This window comes from Dendrobates tinctorius, unplaced genomic scaffold, assembly GCF_039654945.1.
Source record: "Dendrobates tinctorius isolate UK_male_01 unplaced genomic scaffold, ASM3965494v1 ptg000205l, whole genome shotgun sequence".
Taxonomy (NCBI): domain Eukaryota; kingdom Metazoa; phylum Chordata; class Amphibia; order Anura; family Dendrobatidae; genus Dendrobates; species Dendrobates tinctorius.
The window spans coordinates 13029593-13046916 of NW_027361872.1; the positions used below are offsets into that span (position 1 = coordinate 13029593).

The window sequence follows — 17324 nt, forward strand, 5'->3', positions numbered from 1 at the left end:
GTGTGATGAGAGTGAGGATCCCTCCTGATGATGAAGACCAGATATCCAGTGAAGAGGGTAGGATTCCCATCATGGTGGTTGGCTCCGTGGTAAGCCTGAGAAACTTTCGGATGCTATTGGAGTATCGAGTGGGGTACCTGCAAGAGATTGAGCAGTTAAGGCTGGACTGTCGACGGATCAATAAAGAGGTACGGAACACCACGTGGCAGCCGCATTCAACCCAAGATGTAAGGACCCGAAGGGTTCCTCCAAGAAGTGACATGGCAGATGGCCGAAGAATGTCAACAAGTGGTAGTTCGACTGGCACGACGAAGTTGAAAGACCGTAGTTCCTGTGAGACGCTGAATGAGTCAGACTCGGGCTTAACTAAGACTTATGACCACACTGACCGGGGGAGCTGGTCGGGGAACGGAACAGACAGGGAGAGGAATGTGATGACTAAACAGTGTCTGATGACGCAGACAGACCGTGACTGGAGGGTCAAAGATCAGGGACGATATTCTGACCACTGGGGGCGGGGGAGGCCTAACGTAGGAATGAGGCCTTATGACAGATGGAGACGGTTCTCTCGACCTGTGGGGCAAGGTGTAATGAGTGCCCGGACTCGAGATCCTGGTGTAAAGTTGTGTGTTCAACCCCACAAGTTTGAACAGAGGGGGGAGGTATGTGGTGTAGTGACCACTGTGTCCGCTAGGGGGCGCTGTGTGGATGTCCTAGGAGAGAGGATGAATGGCAGAATACTGAATGACCATTGTGTATCTCAAGGTGGATGGCCTTGAGATGGAGACTTGTGTGTGTTGATCAGCAGTGATACTGCTGAGGTGCTGTTTAAGTGTGTCCAGGAGAAGTCTCCAGGTAGCTGGGGAGACGGGCGGACTAGTTACCTACAAATCCACCCAGGGGTGCGGTTGAGAACGATATTGTAAAGTGTGTGAGAATGGTTCAAGGACCTGTGATGAGGTCATAGCCATGTGACCCGGTGTGCGTGGCTACGGACCATATAAGGTGGCCAAGGTAGGTCACATGAGGGGAATGCAGGGACCTGGTTGGTCCGTTTTGGAAGGCCCCGTCTCGGAGAGATGGGGGCTGTCATCCTGACAGCAAGGAACGCTGCGTTGAATGGCTGCACATGCCTGATGATTCCCTGGAGGGAATGGACGTCTGCAGCATGATGAGGTGAAGCAGTCATGAGGAAACCCTGACGTGGGTGAGATAACTGTGGCTGAAGAGCCTGTGTATGCCTTACCTGTGTGACCACAGGGGTTACAGAGCTGAACTCTGTCATGGACGCTATGCTGATGTGATGAACTTTGTTACTGCTGTGAGTTTATGATGCTGAATAAACCGCATGGACTATAATTGTTTTATGGAAAACCCGTGCCGCATCTGGTTTTGTGGCGGCTAAGCGAGTATCCCCTACTTGAATAACAGCACTACCTTACAGCAGGTAACGAGTTGATTAGGAATGTCTAACTGGTCAGTAGGAGCCAGAACTCTTAATGGTGGGTAGGAAATCAAATACTTATTACTCACTGCAAAATGTAAATTTATATAATTTATACAATGTGATTTTCTGGATTTTATTTTTGATATTCTATCTCTCTCTGTGAAAATTAACCTACCCTTAAAATTATACACTGTTCAGTCTTTGTCAGTGGGCAAACTTACAAAATCAGCAAGAGATCAAATACTTATTTTCCCCACTGCATGTACACCTTTAAAAACTGTCTAAAATTTGAATGCTTTTAGTTATTTAACCCCTGCATGTCTCACACTATCCTCACTGTGCATTTCTGTTGTGCAGCTTAGTGTATAAGATGATTACCTAAGACAGCGTTCAATTTGTGGTTTTCTGTTCATTCAGCACACACACAGTCAGCGGCTTCCACCAGAATACACGACAAATGGTATTTATGTGTGGGTCAAAGGTTTTGTCATGGTGTACAACTGAAAACAGTTTTCCATTTTCACATGTAAACTCTGGATGACGTGATAAAGCGGGAGGGAAAATGCGATGTGAACCTTGACTATATTTCACACAGCTATATTTACAGTCCGAGTGCTGTCCATTGACCAAACGCACCACGCTCAATGTTCTTCAATAGGGCAGTGCAGATGAGTGATTTTTTTTTTCACTCACAGAATCTGTGTAAAAAAAAAATAAAAAAAAATGGCCGCATGCACGAGCTTTTTCCGTTAATTGGATGACACTTGCCCATTTAAGTATATGGTGTGCTAATAAAATTGGATGCCATATGGAGCTCAATTACAGCATTTCATTTATACGGATACATTGCAATTCTGTAACACAGGAAACTATACATGGGGGAAGTTTTTGATCAGTGTTTTCCAAATCTGTCCTCGAGAAGTTTGGGTATGTTTATATGTGGCAGATACACTGCAGATTTTTCATCTAGATTTCTTTAAAGTGGGTGAATATTTTAGAAAATCACATAAAGAATCTGCGGTGGTAACGGATTTTTAGTGCGGATTTTAAATAAGTGGTATGATAATTTATTCTGCGGACTGTCCGTTTTGCACTAGATCAAATCCGTGACAATTCTGCACACAACACAAGCTAATTTCCGTGGATCCACTTTAGAAAATTTGCTTGTTTGAATGAACTTTGATTGAAACGAATACAATCACTTCTGCAACATTGCAAAAAACTCAGACTTGGTGCACTCGGTTTCCTTGATTAAAAAAAAAAAAAGGTTGGGAACTACCACGTCCTGGGATTAGGGTTACGTTTTAGGTCCTGTAAGGCTGTTTTAAAGAACTCTTCTAAAATTACTAGATTGCCATATGTACTGTATGTTAATATCTGCCGTTGCTTTATAATATTTTAAATCTTGGACTTAGTTTCTAGTAATCATTTTTTATTTCTAAACTTGAATGACGAGATTCTCCGATGAGTAGCCTCTCCCGGAATACTTGCGGTAAATAAATTGAGTCCTCAGGAGTTGCAGATTGCAAGTGATATCTTTACACCACTGGAAAAGCTTGTCAGTAGATCCAGGTTGATAAACTCTGATCTGTCTCAGGTTGTCAATCACCGAAGGGACGTGGTCTGAAAAATATTAGACCAGTGTTACACAGATAACTGTTTGTGATGAGATCCTTTAGTGGCATATCAGGAATAAAGCCATGTGTGAAAAGGACAGTCACTGGGCTCCAAGGTTGGAGTGATGGGGGATAGCTATAGAGACTTGGATCCTACATATAACTTTATTCCAGATTTTCATAGCTGTTTTATAACAGTAGTTTAATGTTACATAAGTCAACATGAATTTGTAAGTTACCATTTTAGCGATCACATATATTTAAATATATGATGGAGATAAGTATACAAGCAGATTTTGCTAGGTTACAAATCAGTTAAATTTTAAAGGTCCCAGCAAGGTTTAAAAAGATTAAAAAAAAAAAAATTATATACTATACTCGCCTACTGATCTTCCACTGCTCCTATCTTGTTGCTGCCCACCTTCTTCGCTGGTCTCTAGGCTTTCTCTTCTGGATTTCTGGGACCTGGACCTTGGCATCAACAAGAGATTAGATTCCACATCTTCTTTTGCCAGGGTTGCCAACTTGACTTTTTTTTTTTTTCTGATCAGCATATCAAAAAAATTAATGACAGGCCATATTTTTTCTAGACACGTTGGAAAACCATAATGAATCGTTAAGACTGTAGGCAATAAATGTCGGCAGCAAATAACTCTAATATGAAGGCTTCAGCTGAATTTGCTATGAGCTGTAAAATGATAATTTCTGTCCAAAAATTATACATGGGGTAATTTTTTCAGCTTGCAAAAAATCATGGCCGCCTTAATTTTTTTTAGAGATGCGGCAAAAAAGTGAACTATTTTTAGAGACTGTCCAGGACTTTCTTGAAGGTTGGCAATCCTGAGTATTGCTACGCTAAACACACTTCTTTAGTACTGCTTAACCTTTGAAAGTTTGGTGGGTCCTTCCATGGAGTTTACTTACAGTGGGGAAAAAAAGTATTTAGTCAGTCAGCAATAGTGCAAGTTCCACCACTTAAAAAGATGAGAGGCGTCTGTAATTTACATCATAGGTAGACCTCAACTATGGGAGACAAACTGAGAAAAAAAAATCCAGAAAATCACATTGTCTGTTTTTTTTCATTTTATTTGCATATTATGGTGGAAAATAAGTATTTGGTCAGAAACAAAATTTCATCTCAATACTTTGTGATATATCCTTTGTTGGCAATGACAGAGGTCAAACGTTTTCTGTAAGTCTTCACAAGGTTGCCACACACTGTTGTTGGTATGTTGGCCCATTCCTCCATGCAGATCTCCTCTAGAGCAGTGATGTTTTTGGCTTTTCGCTTGGCAACATGGACTTTCAACTCCCTCCAAAGGTTTTCTATAGGGTTGAGATCTGGAGACTGGCTAGGCCACTCCAGGACCTTGAAATGCTTCTTACGAAGCCACTCCTTCGTTGCCCTGGCGGTGTGCTTTGGATCATTGTCATGTTGAAAGACCCAGCCACGTTTCATCTTCAATGCCCTTGCTGATGGAAGGAGGTTTGCACTCAAAATCTCACGATACATGGCCCCATTCATTCTTTCATGTACCCGGATCAGTCGTCCTGGCCCCTTTGCAGAGAAACAGCCCCAAAGCATGATGTTTCCACCACCATGCTTTACAGTAGGTATGGTGTTTGATGGATGCAACTCAGTATTCTTTTTCCTCCAAACACGACAAGTTGTGTTTCTACCAAACAGTTCCAGTTTGGTTTCATCAGACCATAGGACATTTTCCCAAAACTCCTCTGGATCATCCAAATGCTCTCTAGCAAACTTCAGATGGGCCCGGACATGTACAGGCTTAAGCAGTGGGACACGTCTGGCACTGCAGGATCTGAGTCCATGGTGGCGTAGTGTGTTACTTATGGTAGGCCTTGTTACATTGGTCCCAGCTCTCTGCAGTTCATTCACTAGGTCCCCCTGCGTGGTTCTGGGATTTTTGCTCACCGTTCTTGTGATCATTCTGACCCCACGGGGTGGGATTTTGCGTGGAGCACCAGATCGAGGGAGATTATCAGTGGTCTTGTATGTCTTCCATTTTCTAATTATTGCTCCCACAGTTGATTTCTTCACTCCAAGCTGGTTGGCTATTGCAGATTCAGTCTTCCCAGCCTGCTGCAGGGCTACAATTTTGTTTCTGGTGTCCTTTGACAGCTCTTTGGTCTTCACCATAGTGGAGTTTGGAGTCAGACTGTTTGAGGGTGTGCACAGGTGTCTTTTTATACTGATAACAAGTTTAAACAGGTGCCATTACTACAGGTAATGAGTGGAGGAAAGAGGAGACTCTTAAAGAAGAAGTTACAGGTCTGTGAGAGCCAGAAATCTTGATTGCTTGTTTCTGACCAAATACTTATTTTCCACCATAATATGCAAATAAAATGAAAAAAAAACAGACAATGTGATTTTCTGGATTTTTTTTTCTCAGTTTGTCTCCCATAGTTGAGGTCTACCTATGATGTAAATTACAGACGCCTCTCATCTTTTTAAGTGGTGGAACTTGCACTATTGCTGACTGACTAAATACTTTTTTTCCCCACTGTATTTATTTATTTTACTCATATGACGCCATTAATTCCACAGCGTTTTACAGACATTTTCATCACTGTCTCCTTTGGGGCTCACAATCTAAATTCCCTATCAGTATGTAATAATAATAATACATTTTATTTCTATAGTGCCGACATATTCCGCAGCACTTTACATTTCAGTCCGCAGCACTTTACATTTCAGTATGTTTTTGGAGTGTGGGAGGAAACCAGAAAGCCTGGAGCAAACCCACGCAAACATGGTGAGAACATACAAACTCCTTGCAGATGTTGTTCTTGGTGGGATTTGAACCCAGGACCTGAAAGCTGCAAAGCAACAGTGCTAACCAATGTGGGGAATGTACCTAATTGGCTGAATGTGTAACCATGCAGTAATGTTCTCACAGGGCAGATACACTAAAATTTTCAGCAGATTTGGGTATCTTACCTCTTACAATATTGGCAAAATTGATGGGAATTTAAAAATATAGTCAGCATAGGAGTTTTAGAATTAAAACAGTAGGATGTTTCTACTTGAGGAGTATTGCTGAATTTACTTTATGGTTCATTTTATTAGGACGATAACAAAATTGTTTGAAGGTATATATAGCCTTTAAAACCTATGGACGCTTTTTAACTAACATGAATTTTTTCATTTAAATTTTTAATCTTTTGGCTTCTGCAGCCTATTTGCTTCACTTGTACGTAGCTGTCTACAGAATGAGTTATCTGTAAATCCATCAGTGAGTTTGATTGACTGTTGAATTTGTAAATCTTATGAAACTTTTCTAAGATGACTTACCGTATATACTCGTGTGTAAGCCGACCCGAGTATAAGCCGACCCCCCCCCCCCCTAATTTTGCCACAAAAAACTGGGAAATCTTATTGACTCGCGTATAAGGTTAGGGTGGAAAATGCAGCAGCTACTGGTAAATTTCAAAAATAAAAATAGATAATAAATGTAAAATTAATTGAGACATCAGTAGGTTACATATTTTTGAATATCCATATTGAATCTAGAGCCCCATATAATTCTCCATACAAAATATACCATATATAATGCTGCACAACGGTTAATAATGGCCCCATAAGATACTCCATAGAATAGTATGCCCCATAAAATGCTCCATAGATTATGCCCTCATAAGATGCTCCATAGATTGTCTCACAAGATGCTCCGTAGATTATGCCCCCATAAAATGCTCCATACATTATGCCCCCATAAGATGCTCCATACATTATGCCCCATATAATGCGCCATAGATTATGCCCCATAATATGCTCCATAGATTATGCCCCCATAAAGTGATCCATAGATTATGCCCCATAAGATGCTCCATAAAATATGCCCCCATAAGATGTTCATAGATTATGCCCCCATAAGATGCCCCATAGATTGTGCCCCATAAGATGCCCCATAGATTATGACCCCATAAGATGCTCCATAGATTATGCCCCCATATGCTGCCCCCATAAGATGCTCTATAGATTATGTCCCATATGCTGCCGCTGCTGCAAGTAAAAAAAAAAAGAAAAAAATACCTCTTGTCCCTGGGGGCCAGGTGTCGCCGGGTCCTGAGCAGGCGGAGACATCGGTGCACTATGGGGGCCAGGTGCCGGTTTCGCCGCTGGCTCAGGACCCGGCACCTGCGATATTCACCTGTCCCGGGTCCTTCGCTGCTCACCGCTGTCTGCAGGGTCCTCTGCAGTGACGTTCAGCAGACTAAGTCATCGCGCCCTCTGCTGCTTGAACGCCACTGACAGAGGACCTGTCAGACAGCGGCGAGCAGCGAAGGACTCGGCGCGCCACTTAGAAACCCGATGTGTACCTTAGTTACCAGCGCACTGGTGCAGGGAGCTGGTAACCACGGTACACATCGGGTTTCTAAGTGCTGCGCGGCGCATAGAAACCCGATGTGTACCTTGGTTACCAGCTCCCTGCACCAGCACGCTGGTAACTAAGGTACACAGTGGGTAACTAAGCGACGTGCGTCGCTTGTTACCCGCGTGTCGCTGGTGCTGATCGCTGGTGAAGCTGTCTGTTTGGCAGCTCACCAGCGATCATGTAGCGACACACCAGCGATCCTTACAAGGTCATATCATTGTCGGGATCGCTGGTGCGTCGCTATGTGTGATGGGGCCCTTACTCTCGTCACTATTCAAAGGTTGATCTTCCCTCAAGAAATGAAAGACTCTATTCTTTTTAAATCCTATAGTATCTCTGTTAGATTGTTTTTTGTTTTCTTTCTTTGATTTCTCTTAGAAAGATTTCTATGTTGGTTTGAAGGATGGACTCTTGTTTTGCAGAGTCAGGGTCCCCGTTTCATTTAAGGATGTTATAAATGGAATCAGATAGTTTTCTACTTGTCCTCTCAAAAGTGATCTTTTCTTCAGTCAGAAGTATGTATAATCCTAATAGAACTATCAATAAGTTCTTTTGGCCACTTCAGTTCACGGGTTCTTGCCCTTTGTGCTGGTGAGATACTCAATTTTAGACGTCGGGGGATGATTTTATTTTTTATATATTTTTCCAAAGACTGGGCCTCGCACCACAAGTTGATGTTGTCCCTATAACAATTTGTTAGTTCATGAAATAGATTTTTAAGGTCTGTTGATTTTGAGGGCTCAATACTGTTACCCTGTTCACAAAATGCATCCTTTGCATCCAAAACTCATGACTTTCTATAAGACCCGTAAGGAAGCCTGCTATTGAAAAAGATTCAAGAAAAAAATGTTCACAGCGATCGATACTTGAGTATTACAGTACAAGCTAGAAAAAGCCATCGGTGAGAACCTTTGTGGCAAGGTAGAGAGATTAAAATATAAACTCAGTGTAACTGTGGTTGGTGAGTATTACGGTATTTGGAATTTAAATAAATTGCTAGGTTCCACCATTATCCAAATCAAAGTTGATAAAAATATCAATAGTTTTTTCTTATAATAATGATCACATGCCATGTATTATTTTTAAAATGTTTTTTTTTTCACATTGTTTTTCAGGCTTATGATGGATTTGCCAATATAGGAATTTCTCGCCTACTGGAGCCATCCGATATGGTTTTATTAGCAATCCCCGACAAGTTGACTGTTATGACCTATCTGTATCAAATTCGGGCACATTTTTGTGGGCAAGAATTAAATGTGGTTCAGATTGAAGAAAACAGTAGTAAAAGCACATACTTAGTTGGCAATTATGAAACGGACACAAACAGCTCCATTGACCAGGAGAAGTTTTATGCTGAACTTAGTGATTTGAACAATGAACAAACATCTGAACAGCAAGAAGCAGCGGTCACCATGCCAGATGTGGTGTCTCAAACTGACTCCTCTGTAACTAGTGATAACGTTATAAGGAACTATGATATCAAATCCCAAGACATAAGTAAACAAGTCAGCAATGAAAGTGACTTTCCTACACCTAGGACTAGAAGCCAACTAGAAATCCAGGGCTCTATTAAAACTCTTGAACTTGAGAAACCGAGGTTTGTTGACACATACACAAGTTACTCCCAAGCACCACCAACTGCTGCTAAAAGGAAGTTGTTGAAACCAGACGTTGCCGATCTTAGCGATTTATCTAGTATCTCAGACACTGATAAAGAAGTCTCGGCTTCTAGTTCCATGTCTGGAGAATCTCATGGTCGTGGTTTACAGGAGCAAGCAAAGCATAGCCCACCCTCCACACAAGAATGTAAAGGGCTGGAAATCCGCACCCAAGTAAAAATGACCAATGTTTCGTCTACTTGCCTAATTGGAGACTCCTATGAGAAAGTTGTTGATAATTCCCTAAAAGTCCCATCTATTCCACAGACTGGGATTAGTGCTCTTCTGGATGCTGCAAAAACGGCTTCAAACCATTCTGATCAAACTGGAAAAACCCCTGAGGTAGGTGTCCCCACGGCTTCCAGTTTCTTGCCCATATTCTTATTTTGTACAAGTTGTGTTTGTCTTGTCGCTGTACAGTTTTACTTTTTTCCATTGCCCTCATCATTAATGTAGACATGTGAAATTAAATTGTTTTGATATGGTTATATAAAATGGGGTTAATTAAATTCATAAACTGCCCCGCCTAATAAATCATAATGTGTCAGATCTGGTTTTTGGGAGTCTGTCTAGGTGGAGTCACAGTTGTTTGCAATGCTAAATATATTACTGACAAAAAATCCTTCCTTCCATGTCACTAGAAGGGCGAATTCTGAGATGTTTTACTTTTGAACTGCCTCCATGTTTATTGTGAACAGTTTGTGTGTTCTATAATGGAAATTACATTACGGTAAGTTTTTTTAGCTAAACACAACTTCTTGCCTTCGCTCCTTCATCAAATAAAAACTTGTCAGCTTTACTGACATTTCTGTTTTGCTAAATATTTGTATTCCCCCATGAAAAAGCAATTTTGAAAAATGGCCATGGTAAAGGAGCTGTTCATTTCTATGTCAATTAAACTGAATCAGTGAATAAATGAAAAATTCAACATCTTTCTAATATTTTTTGTTTCAATTCACGGATCAGTGTCAAGATATGATTGCGGTCAGTGAATGAGAACACTATTGTTTGTGTACAGAGGCTCCAGACACATGCCTGGCTAGTCCTCCTGTATGTGTAGAAGTAGATACAGTAGTGTGGTCCAGGTACTGCTTGGTGAGCAAAGGATCTGTTCAATTTTGTACTAGGGATTCTATTTTTCTGTTCAGTCACAAGAACAAAAAGTGGAATTAAGAGGGGGTCCATTGGTGCCCGACAGACCCCATTGGTTATGATGGGGTCTGTTAACTTCTGTTATGGCATCTGTAATTTCACCACGAGAAATAATGTAGCTACACTGTTCCTCACATAAGGATGATGGAATCTACGACCGAGTCTCCTGAGACTTCAACGCAACCTGTTCTCCACTGTCTGGATGCCAGTGTGAAACATTGCAGCAAATTACCAGATGTATGCTGCTGATGTAATTGGCTCACTAACTGTTGCCTAGACTGGATACAACTATACCCTGTGCTTAGCTGAGAGCAGGACTAGATATGTCCCAGTTTGTTGCCTCAAAATGTAGTTTATAAGTATCTCAATCGGTGACTGAAAATTAATCTCTTGAAAATTTGAACATAAAGTAGATGAGTTTTTAGAAAATCACAGAACTTCATATAGAGGTTAGTAGACTTGAGCAAAAAGATTTGAAGAACCCTTGTCCCTCATCCAAGTCGGTACTTTGTGTCAACCAGACCATGGTCTTTGTGAACTTGCTTGGCTGGCACTCGAGGTCCAGCATCCTGGTCACACCACTGGTGTTTAAAAGGTTTCTCTGACACCATGACCTTGCTGCGCAATGCAGTGTATAACATTTTAGGAGCCTGGTAAACATCAGAGATGCCAATATCTGTCTTAGGACCCTGATCTGGCTGCCATGGAATACCAATGTGGGTGCCGGCCCAGAGTCCTGTAATTTTTTTGCTCATCTCTAGAGGTTAAATTTTATGTAAAACCAGAGAATTTATCAATGTACCATTCACATAAGTGTAAACTTTTAGACTTAGAGTTTTGACTCTAAATATTACTGTTTGCTATGGCATCCCAGGTACCACTAGTGCTCAATATTATCTACAGCTGGGTAGTCATATTCGGGGGAACCGCCACTTTAAAAACCATATAACCAAAATGGACTTGGACCCCTTACTACCTCCTAAAATAGAGGTTCTGCTGCGGAAATGAGGTGTATCATGATCTACCTAGGACTTCTGGTACAAGTTAATGATGATGTTTCTTGGACTGTGTCCTATACGAACAGAGGTGGTGCAGCTATGGTTGTTATAGGGGTTTTGATGGTTGTAAAGGAATCTTCTGAGTGCAGACAACAAGGGAGGAATGTCTGCCACCCGAAGATCAGCAAGTGGGAGCACTTCCTTAATTTCATCACATAACCTCGCATTATGCACATTAACAAAGACACATTCTGTTTATACAGATCACAAATTAGAGGGCTGGAACCGTCCTTATGTGCTTTGCTGCACACGTGTCACTTTTAGTTCCTTTCAGGTTGTAAATCACTTCATGTAGATTATTGGATTGTAAATCTGTCCGAGTCATTATGTGTAGTCACAGATTAATGGCAGTGCAGTAGCAGGGAGCATGACTTACTTTTGGCACTTTGAGTCTTTTATTCCAAATTACAAGTTGGTAATTAGCCTATTAATTTACTAATTTGCTGAACTTGTAAGAGGGACAGTATTTCAAGCTCAGGATATAGGTAAAATACAGGCAGCACATGCCGCTGTAATATGGCCCATGAGAAGCAGCTGAAGCCAATGAGCCTGCTCAAAAATATAGCTAGATTTGCAAAGAAAGAAGGAAGGAACCACAAGAGGGAAATGTGAGGTTATATGGAGTTGTAGAGCAGAAAAATTAATTCTTAAGAGTGCTCAGTCTTATTAAATAAAGTAAAAAAGGGGTAATACCGTCAGCGATCCCCCACGCTTCTCTTTCAGTCGCTGACTTAGGATTTTCTTTACTGTGGCCGATTGGCTAAGCTGACATTTCGAGTGTGTTGTGGTGGGGCCAGTATGGACCTATGAAATGACACTTTGGAGCCCCAGTCTAAAGTGGATCATTCATGCTGGTACCCAGGGATTATAAAGAGGTGAAATATGTTCTGATGCACCCTTACTGGCAACAAGCAATGCTTTCGGCACCTTGTAGGCTGAGTGCTCACGATCCGGACCTAGTAACATTTTGGACGCAGTGTATGTTCACTGCGTCCAAAGCGCTGCCTTCCATTGAATCACTGAACCATTCGGATTTACCGCATCCAATACATTCTATTGATGGAATTTCTAAGTTGCCTAATACAGGTAACAACTCCAGTACTGCAAAATATTTTGTTCCCTTGTGATTCTCGTTTTTCTATTTGTGTCTTACAGCAACGAATGTTATCCCGTCAAGAGGAACTGAAAGAGCGAGCCCGGTTATTGCTGGAGCAGGCGAGAAGGGATGCGGCACTGAAAGCAGGAAACAAGCCGAGACCACTCGCTGCAGCCACTACACGTGCCAAGCAGCTAAGTGATGTAAGTCTTCCGTCCGCTGCGCTGCTTTAACAAGTTGCACGGCGGTGTTTGAAGTATTACTGAAGATGCCGCTATGCTTTCCCATTCATTCCACTGATTGTTGAGTGTCCAGAGATCACATGTATAGGCATGGACCATCAGAGGAAATTCCTGAATAAAATAACATTTTGTTTCTATAGCACCAACATATTCCACAGCACTTTACAATTGAGAGGGGACTTGCACAGGCAATAAAGACATTATAGAATAACACATAACTCAACAGATGCAAAAAGGAGTGAGGGTCCTACTCACAAGCTTACAATCTATGTGGAAATAGGGGAAACACAAAAGGTAAATGGTAAAAAGTATTATATGGTGCAGCCATCAGTATAATAGGGTATTCATATAATGCTGCATGACGCGGTGACCAGCCAGTATGTGTACAAGTCACAGAGGGCTATTAAGTGCAAAGAGGGTTTTGATTTTGAAGAACATTTTGTATGAGCAAAATCGGAAAAGTTATACAGTATAAGTGAGGTGAGGCGATAGGCCAGTCTAAAGAATTGCGGGTTTAGACCTTCACATTGTGTCTATTTATTGCCTCCTTGTTAATGGAAGCCACAGCACTGTGCTTAATTCCTTTCATGGCCCTTATACAGTATTATACCCTTCCAATCCTATAATAATGCCCTAAAAAATATTTCCTACCCCCCAAACACTATATGATACTTAGTGAATTTCCCCATTCTGTTTTTGCACCTTCATTACCCCCCTGACCCACAGTATGATGCCTTCACAATGACCACAGCAAAGTATAATGCACCTACAGGACCCTCAACATATTATGATGCCCTCAAAGTACTCTTAAGGCAGTATGATGTTCCCACAGTACCTCTATGGTGTCCTCATAGTGAACCCCACACAGTACAATGTCCCCACAGTGAACACCACACAGTGAGATTTTTCTACAGTACCCCCAATACAGTATGATTTCCTCACAGAGACCAGAAGACAGTAATGTGGCCCCCCACAGTGTCCCCACAGTTCTCAGGACAATACAATGTCCCCACAGTGCCCCCAACACAGTACAAGTACAATGTTCCCCACAGTGCCAAACACAGTACAATGTTCCCCACAGTGCCAAACACAGTACAATGTTCCCCACAGTGCCAAACACAGTACAATGTTCCCCACAGTACCAAACACAGTACAATGTTCCCCACAGTGCCAAACACAGTACAATGTTCCCCACAGTGCCAAACACAGTACAATGTTCCCCACAGTGCCAAACACAGTACAATGTTCCCCACAGTGCCCCAACACAGTACAATGTCCTCACAGTACCTCCAACTAAGTGTGATGTCTCCCCAGTGCCCTCAACATAGTATGATATAAGTAGCAGACACATGTCAAAATAAGCTGTCCAGAGGAGACTGCAAGAAGCAGGGCTTTTATCATTGAATAGCTGCAAAGCAACTACTATTGAGGGCTGCAAACAAGAAGAGATTTGTTTCAGCCAAGTAACCCATGGACCAGACATTAGATCGGTGGGAATCTGTACTGTGGTCTGATGAGTCAAAATTTTTGTTATCAACCATTGTCTTTGTTAGATGGAGAAAATGTGAGCAAATCGTTTCTACATGTGAGGTTCCCACTATGAAGCATGGAAGGGGGTAGTGTGATGGTGTGAGGTTGCTTTGCTGGTGACACTCTTGGTAATTTATTCCAAATACGCCAATAATGAAAACATAATATAATAATATAATCTTTATTTTTATATAGCGCTAACATATTCCGCAGCGCTTTACAATTTGCACATATTATCATCACTGTCCCCGATGGGGCTCACAATCTAAATTTCCTATCAGTATGTCTTTAGAATGTGGGAGGAAACCGGAGTGCCCGGAGGAAAGCCACGCAAACACGGGGAGAACTCCTTGCAGATGTTGTCCTTGGTGGGATTCGAACCCAGGACCCACCAAGTCCTAACCACTGAGCCACCGTGCCGCCCATAACATGCAAACCATTAAAATCATACTCAGATCTTTATTAATATATACAAAAAGACAATATTAAAAAACATATAAAGAAATGAGGTTACTGAATGAAAAACGGAGGGACATCAACAAGAAAACGTTAAACTGCAGTAAATTTCTTGATTTACATATAAGCAAAAGAGGATATACAAATGTGGGTGACAGTAAAAGAATAGTATGGGGAGTAATGTAATCCGTAGTATTATTCCTCAGTAAGGCTACTTTCACACTAGCGTTTTTTTTGCGCTGTGCCTCATGCGCATTCCAAACGCATGCAAAAAAACGCATTAAGGCTGTGTGCCCACGTAGCGATTTTTTTAAGCGTTTTTGCCGCGATTTTCGGCGCGAAAACGCAGCGAAAACGTTTACAAATCGTGTACAGAACGCCCCCCATGCATTCCTATGGCATTCCGAACATGCTGTGCTAATGCTGCGCTTTTTTCCGCAGCGCAATCGCATCGCGGAAAAAATCGCAGCATGCTCATTCTTTTGTGCGGAATCGCAAAGAATTGCCGCGATTCCGCACCCATAGGAATGCATGAGAATCGCTTACTTCCCGCATGTGGCTATGCCCACCATGTGGGAAGTTAAGCGTCTCATGTGCGGTTGGTACCCACGGTGTGGAGGAGAGGAGACTGTCCTCCAGGTCCTGGGTACCATACCCCTGTAAAAAAAAAAATAAAAAATAAAAAATCGGGGTATATTTACCTTCCGGCGTCCCGCGCTGCATTCCTGGCCTAAGCGTTCCCAGTAATGCCTTGCAGCAAGGCCTTGTGATGACGTAGTCTCACGTGACTCTAGCGGTCTCGCGAGATCGCTATAGCAACGCGAGACTACGTCATCACAGGTCTCGCAAGGCATTACTGGGTACGCTGATGCCCGGGAATGCAGCGCGGGACGCCGGAAGGTAAATATACCCCGATTTTTTTTTAATTTTTTTTAGCATTTTAACATTCTATCTTTTACTATTGATGCCGCATAGGCGGCCTCAATAGTAAAAACCTGGTCACACTTGTCAAACACTATGTTTGACGAATGTGACCAACCTGTCAATCACTTTCCAAGCGATGCTTCAAATCGCTTGGAAAGTGCTTGAATATCGCACACGAAAATCGCGGCAAAATCGCAATCATAATCGCGGTAAAATCGCGGTGAAATTGCGCGATTTCTGGGGAGTCCGGTTTTTGGTGTGCGTTTTAACACGCAACGTGGGCACATAGCCTAAGCGTTTTGCGTGTGTTTGCTTTTATTGTGCATGCGATTTAACCAGTTTGTCGCCATGTTAACTCTAAAAACGCGTTATTTTAAACGCATGTGTGGGCATGTCCTAGCGCACGCGTGCGATCCCAGATCCCATAGACTGTAATGTTGGTTTTTTTGCGCATTCCGCGAACTAACGTGCGCATGCGTTTTTTGGCAGCAGTTGGGCGCACAGAAAAATGCAACATGTTGCATCTGGTGCGCCTGGGCGCACACCTGGAAAAATGCAGCGCACAAAAACGCACAAGAACGCGTACAAGCGCTATACCATGCGCCCGCCATGTTAAAGATAGGGGAGCAATGCGCATGCGCACGAGGTGCAGCGCTAAAAAACGCAAGTGTGAAACCAGCCTAAGCCTCCTACATTACATTAAAGTCAACAAGGAAATCAAATTACAATCAATATAATAAATATCACATGACGATTGTAACAAGTGAACCCGTGCGTAACAGGACCTCTGTTGTGAACTCATTTTCTGGTCTGCCTCTGGTTTCTGGTGAGGGAGCTGGTTGTGGTGACAGAGTAGTTGTGAGTTCTCTTTCCGGGCTCCCTCTGGTGGTGGCAGGAGGTAGTGAAGCTGATCTAATTAACAGAGACCTGCCACCTGATATTGAGGAAGAGGAGTGGACATCTGGAGTCTCAGACTGGATTTAAGACAGCCGACTCCCTATTCCCATGCTGGTGATTTTTTTTCTGCCTCCTGAGGTCTTAGTTTCCAGCTCAGTTCCTGCCATCTCAAGCTAAGTTGTCTTTGCTAATGTTCTCATTTGATTTGGTTTGGTCTATTCAGTTTTTTGTGTGGACAGCCAGCCCCGGCTGGGGTTGTGCTGAATTTCCACTCTTATGTCACTGTATGTGCCAGTTTGCTTTTTGTCCCTTATTAGATTGGCCTCTTTTTGCTCTGTTCTCAGAATATGCCAGAGTGCTGATATAGTGGGAGAAGTCTAGTTACTTCAGGGTATTTTTGCTATCAGAAGTGTTGGACATTTTTGCAGGGTTTTTTGGCGTGATTGCAGACAGTATCTTTCCTTTCCTGTCCTTTCTAGCTAGTGTGGGCCCCATCGTTTGCTCAGCCTATTTTCCTACCTGTGTTCGTGTTTTCATCTTGTCTCACCGTCAATACATGTGGTGGGGGCTGCCTATTCCATTGGGGTCTGCTCTGGGGCAGTTTTAGATTTCCCCTTTTCTTGCTTTAGGCTTATTTAGTCCTCTGGCTGTGACGAGGCGTCTAGACTCATCGTAGGTACGCTCCACGGCTGCTGTTAGTTGTGTGGTTAGGATCAGGGGTCTGCAATCCGCGTAGTTACCAACCTCTCTGGTTTTCTGTGACTTGGCTTGGTCTTGTTTTCCTCCTCAGTGACCCATTCATAACAGACCTCCTGGCTAGAGAATTATGAAGGCGTAGAAACGTCACG

The 17324-nt window shown here is 42.5% G+C and overlaps 1 protein-coding gene across 6 annotated transcripts in view; it reads left to right on the top strand.

The window, feature by feature from the left end:
* EHBP1 (EH domain binding protein 1) overlaps nucleotides 1-17324 on the top strand; it is a 492549-nt gene that overhangs the window by 277099 nt on the left and 198126 nt on the right. For all 6 annotated transcript variants that reach the window (XM_073554042.1, XM_073554045.1, XM_073554043.1 and 3 more), the window contains 2 exons: nucleotides 8579-9463; nucleotides 12487-12630. In XM_073554042.1, coding sequence (XP_073410143.1) covers nucleotides 8579-9463; nucleotides 12487-12630 — 1029 coding nt within the window. The remainder of the gene's footprint in view (nucleotides 1-8578; nucleotides 9464-12486; nucleotides 12631-17324) is intronic.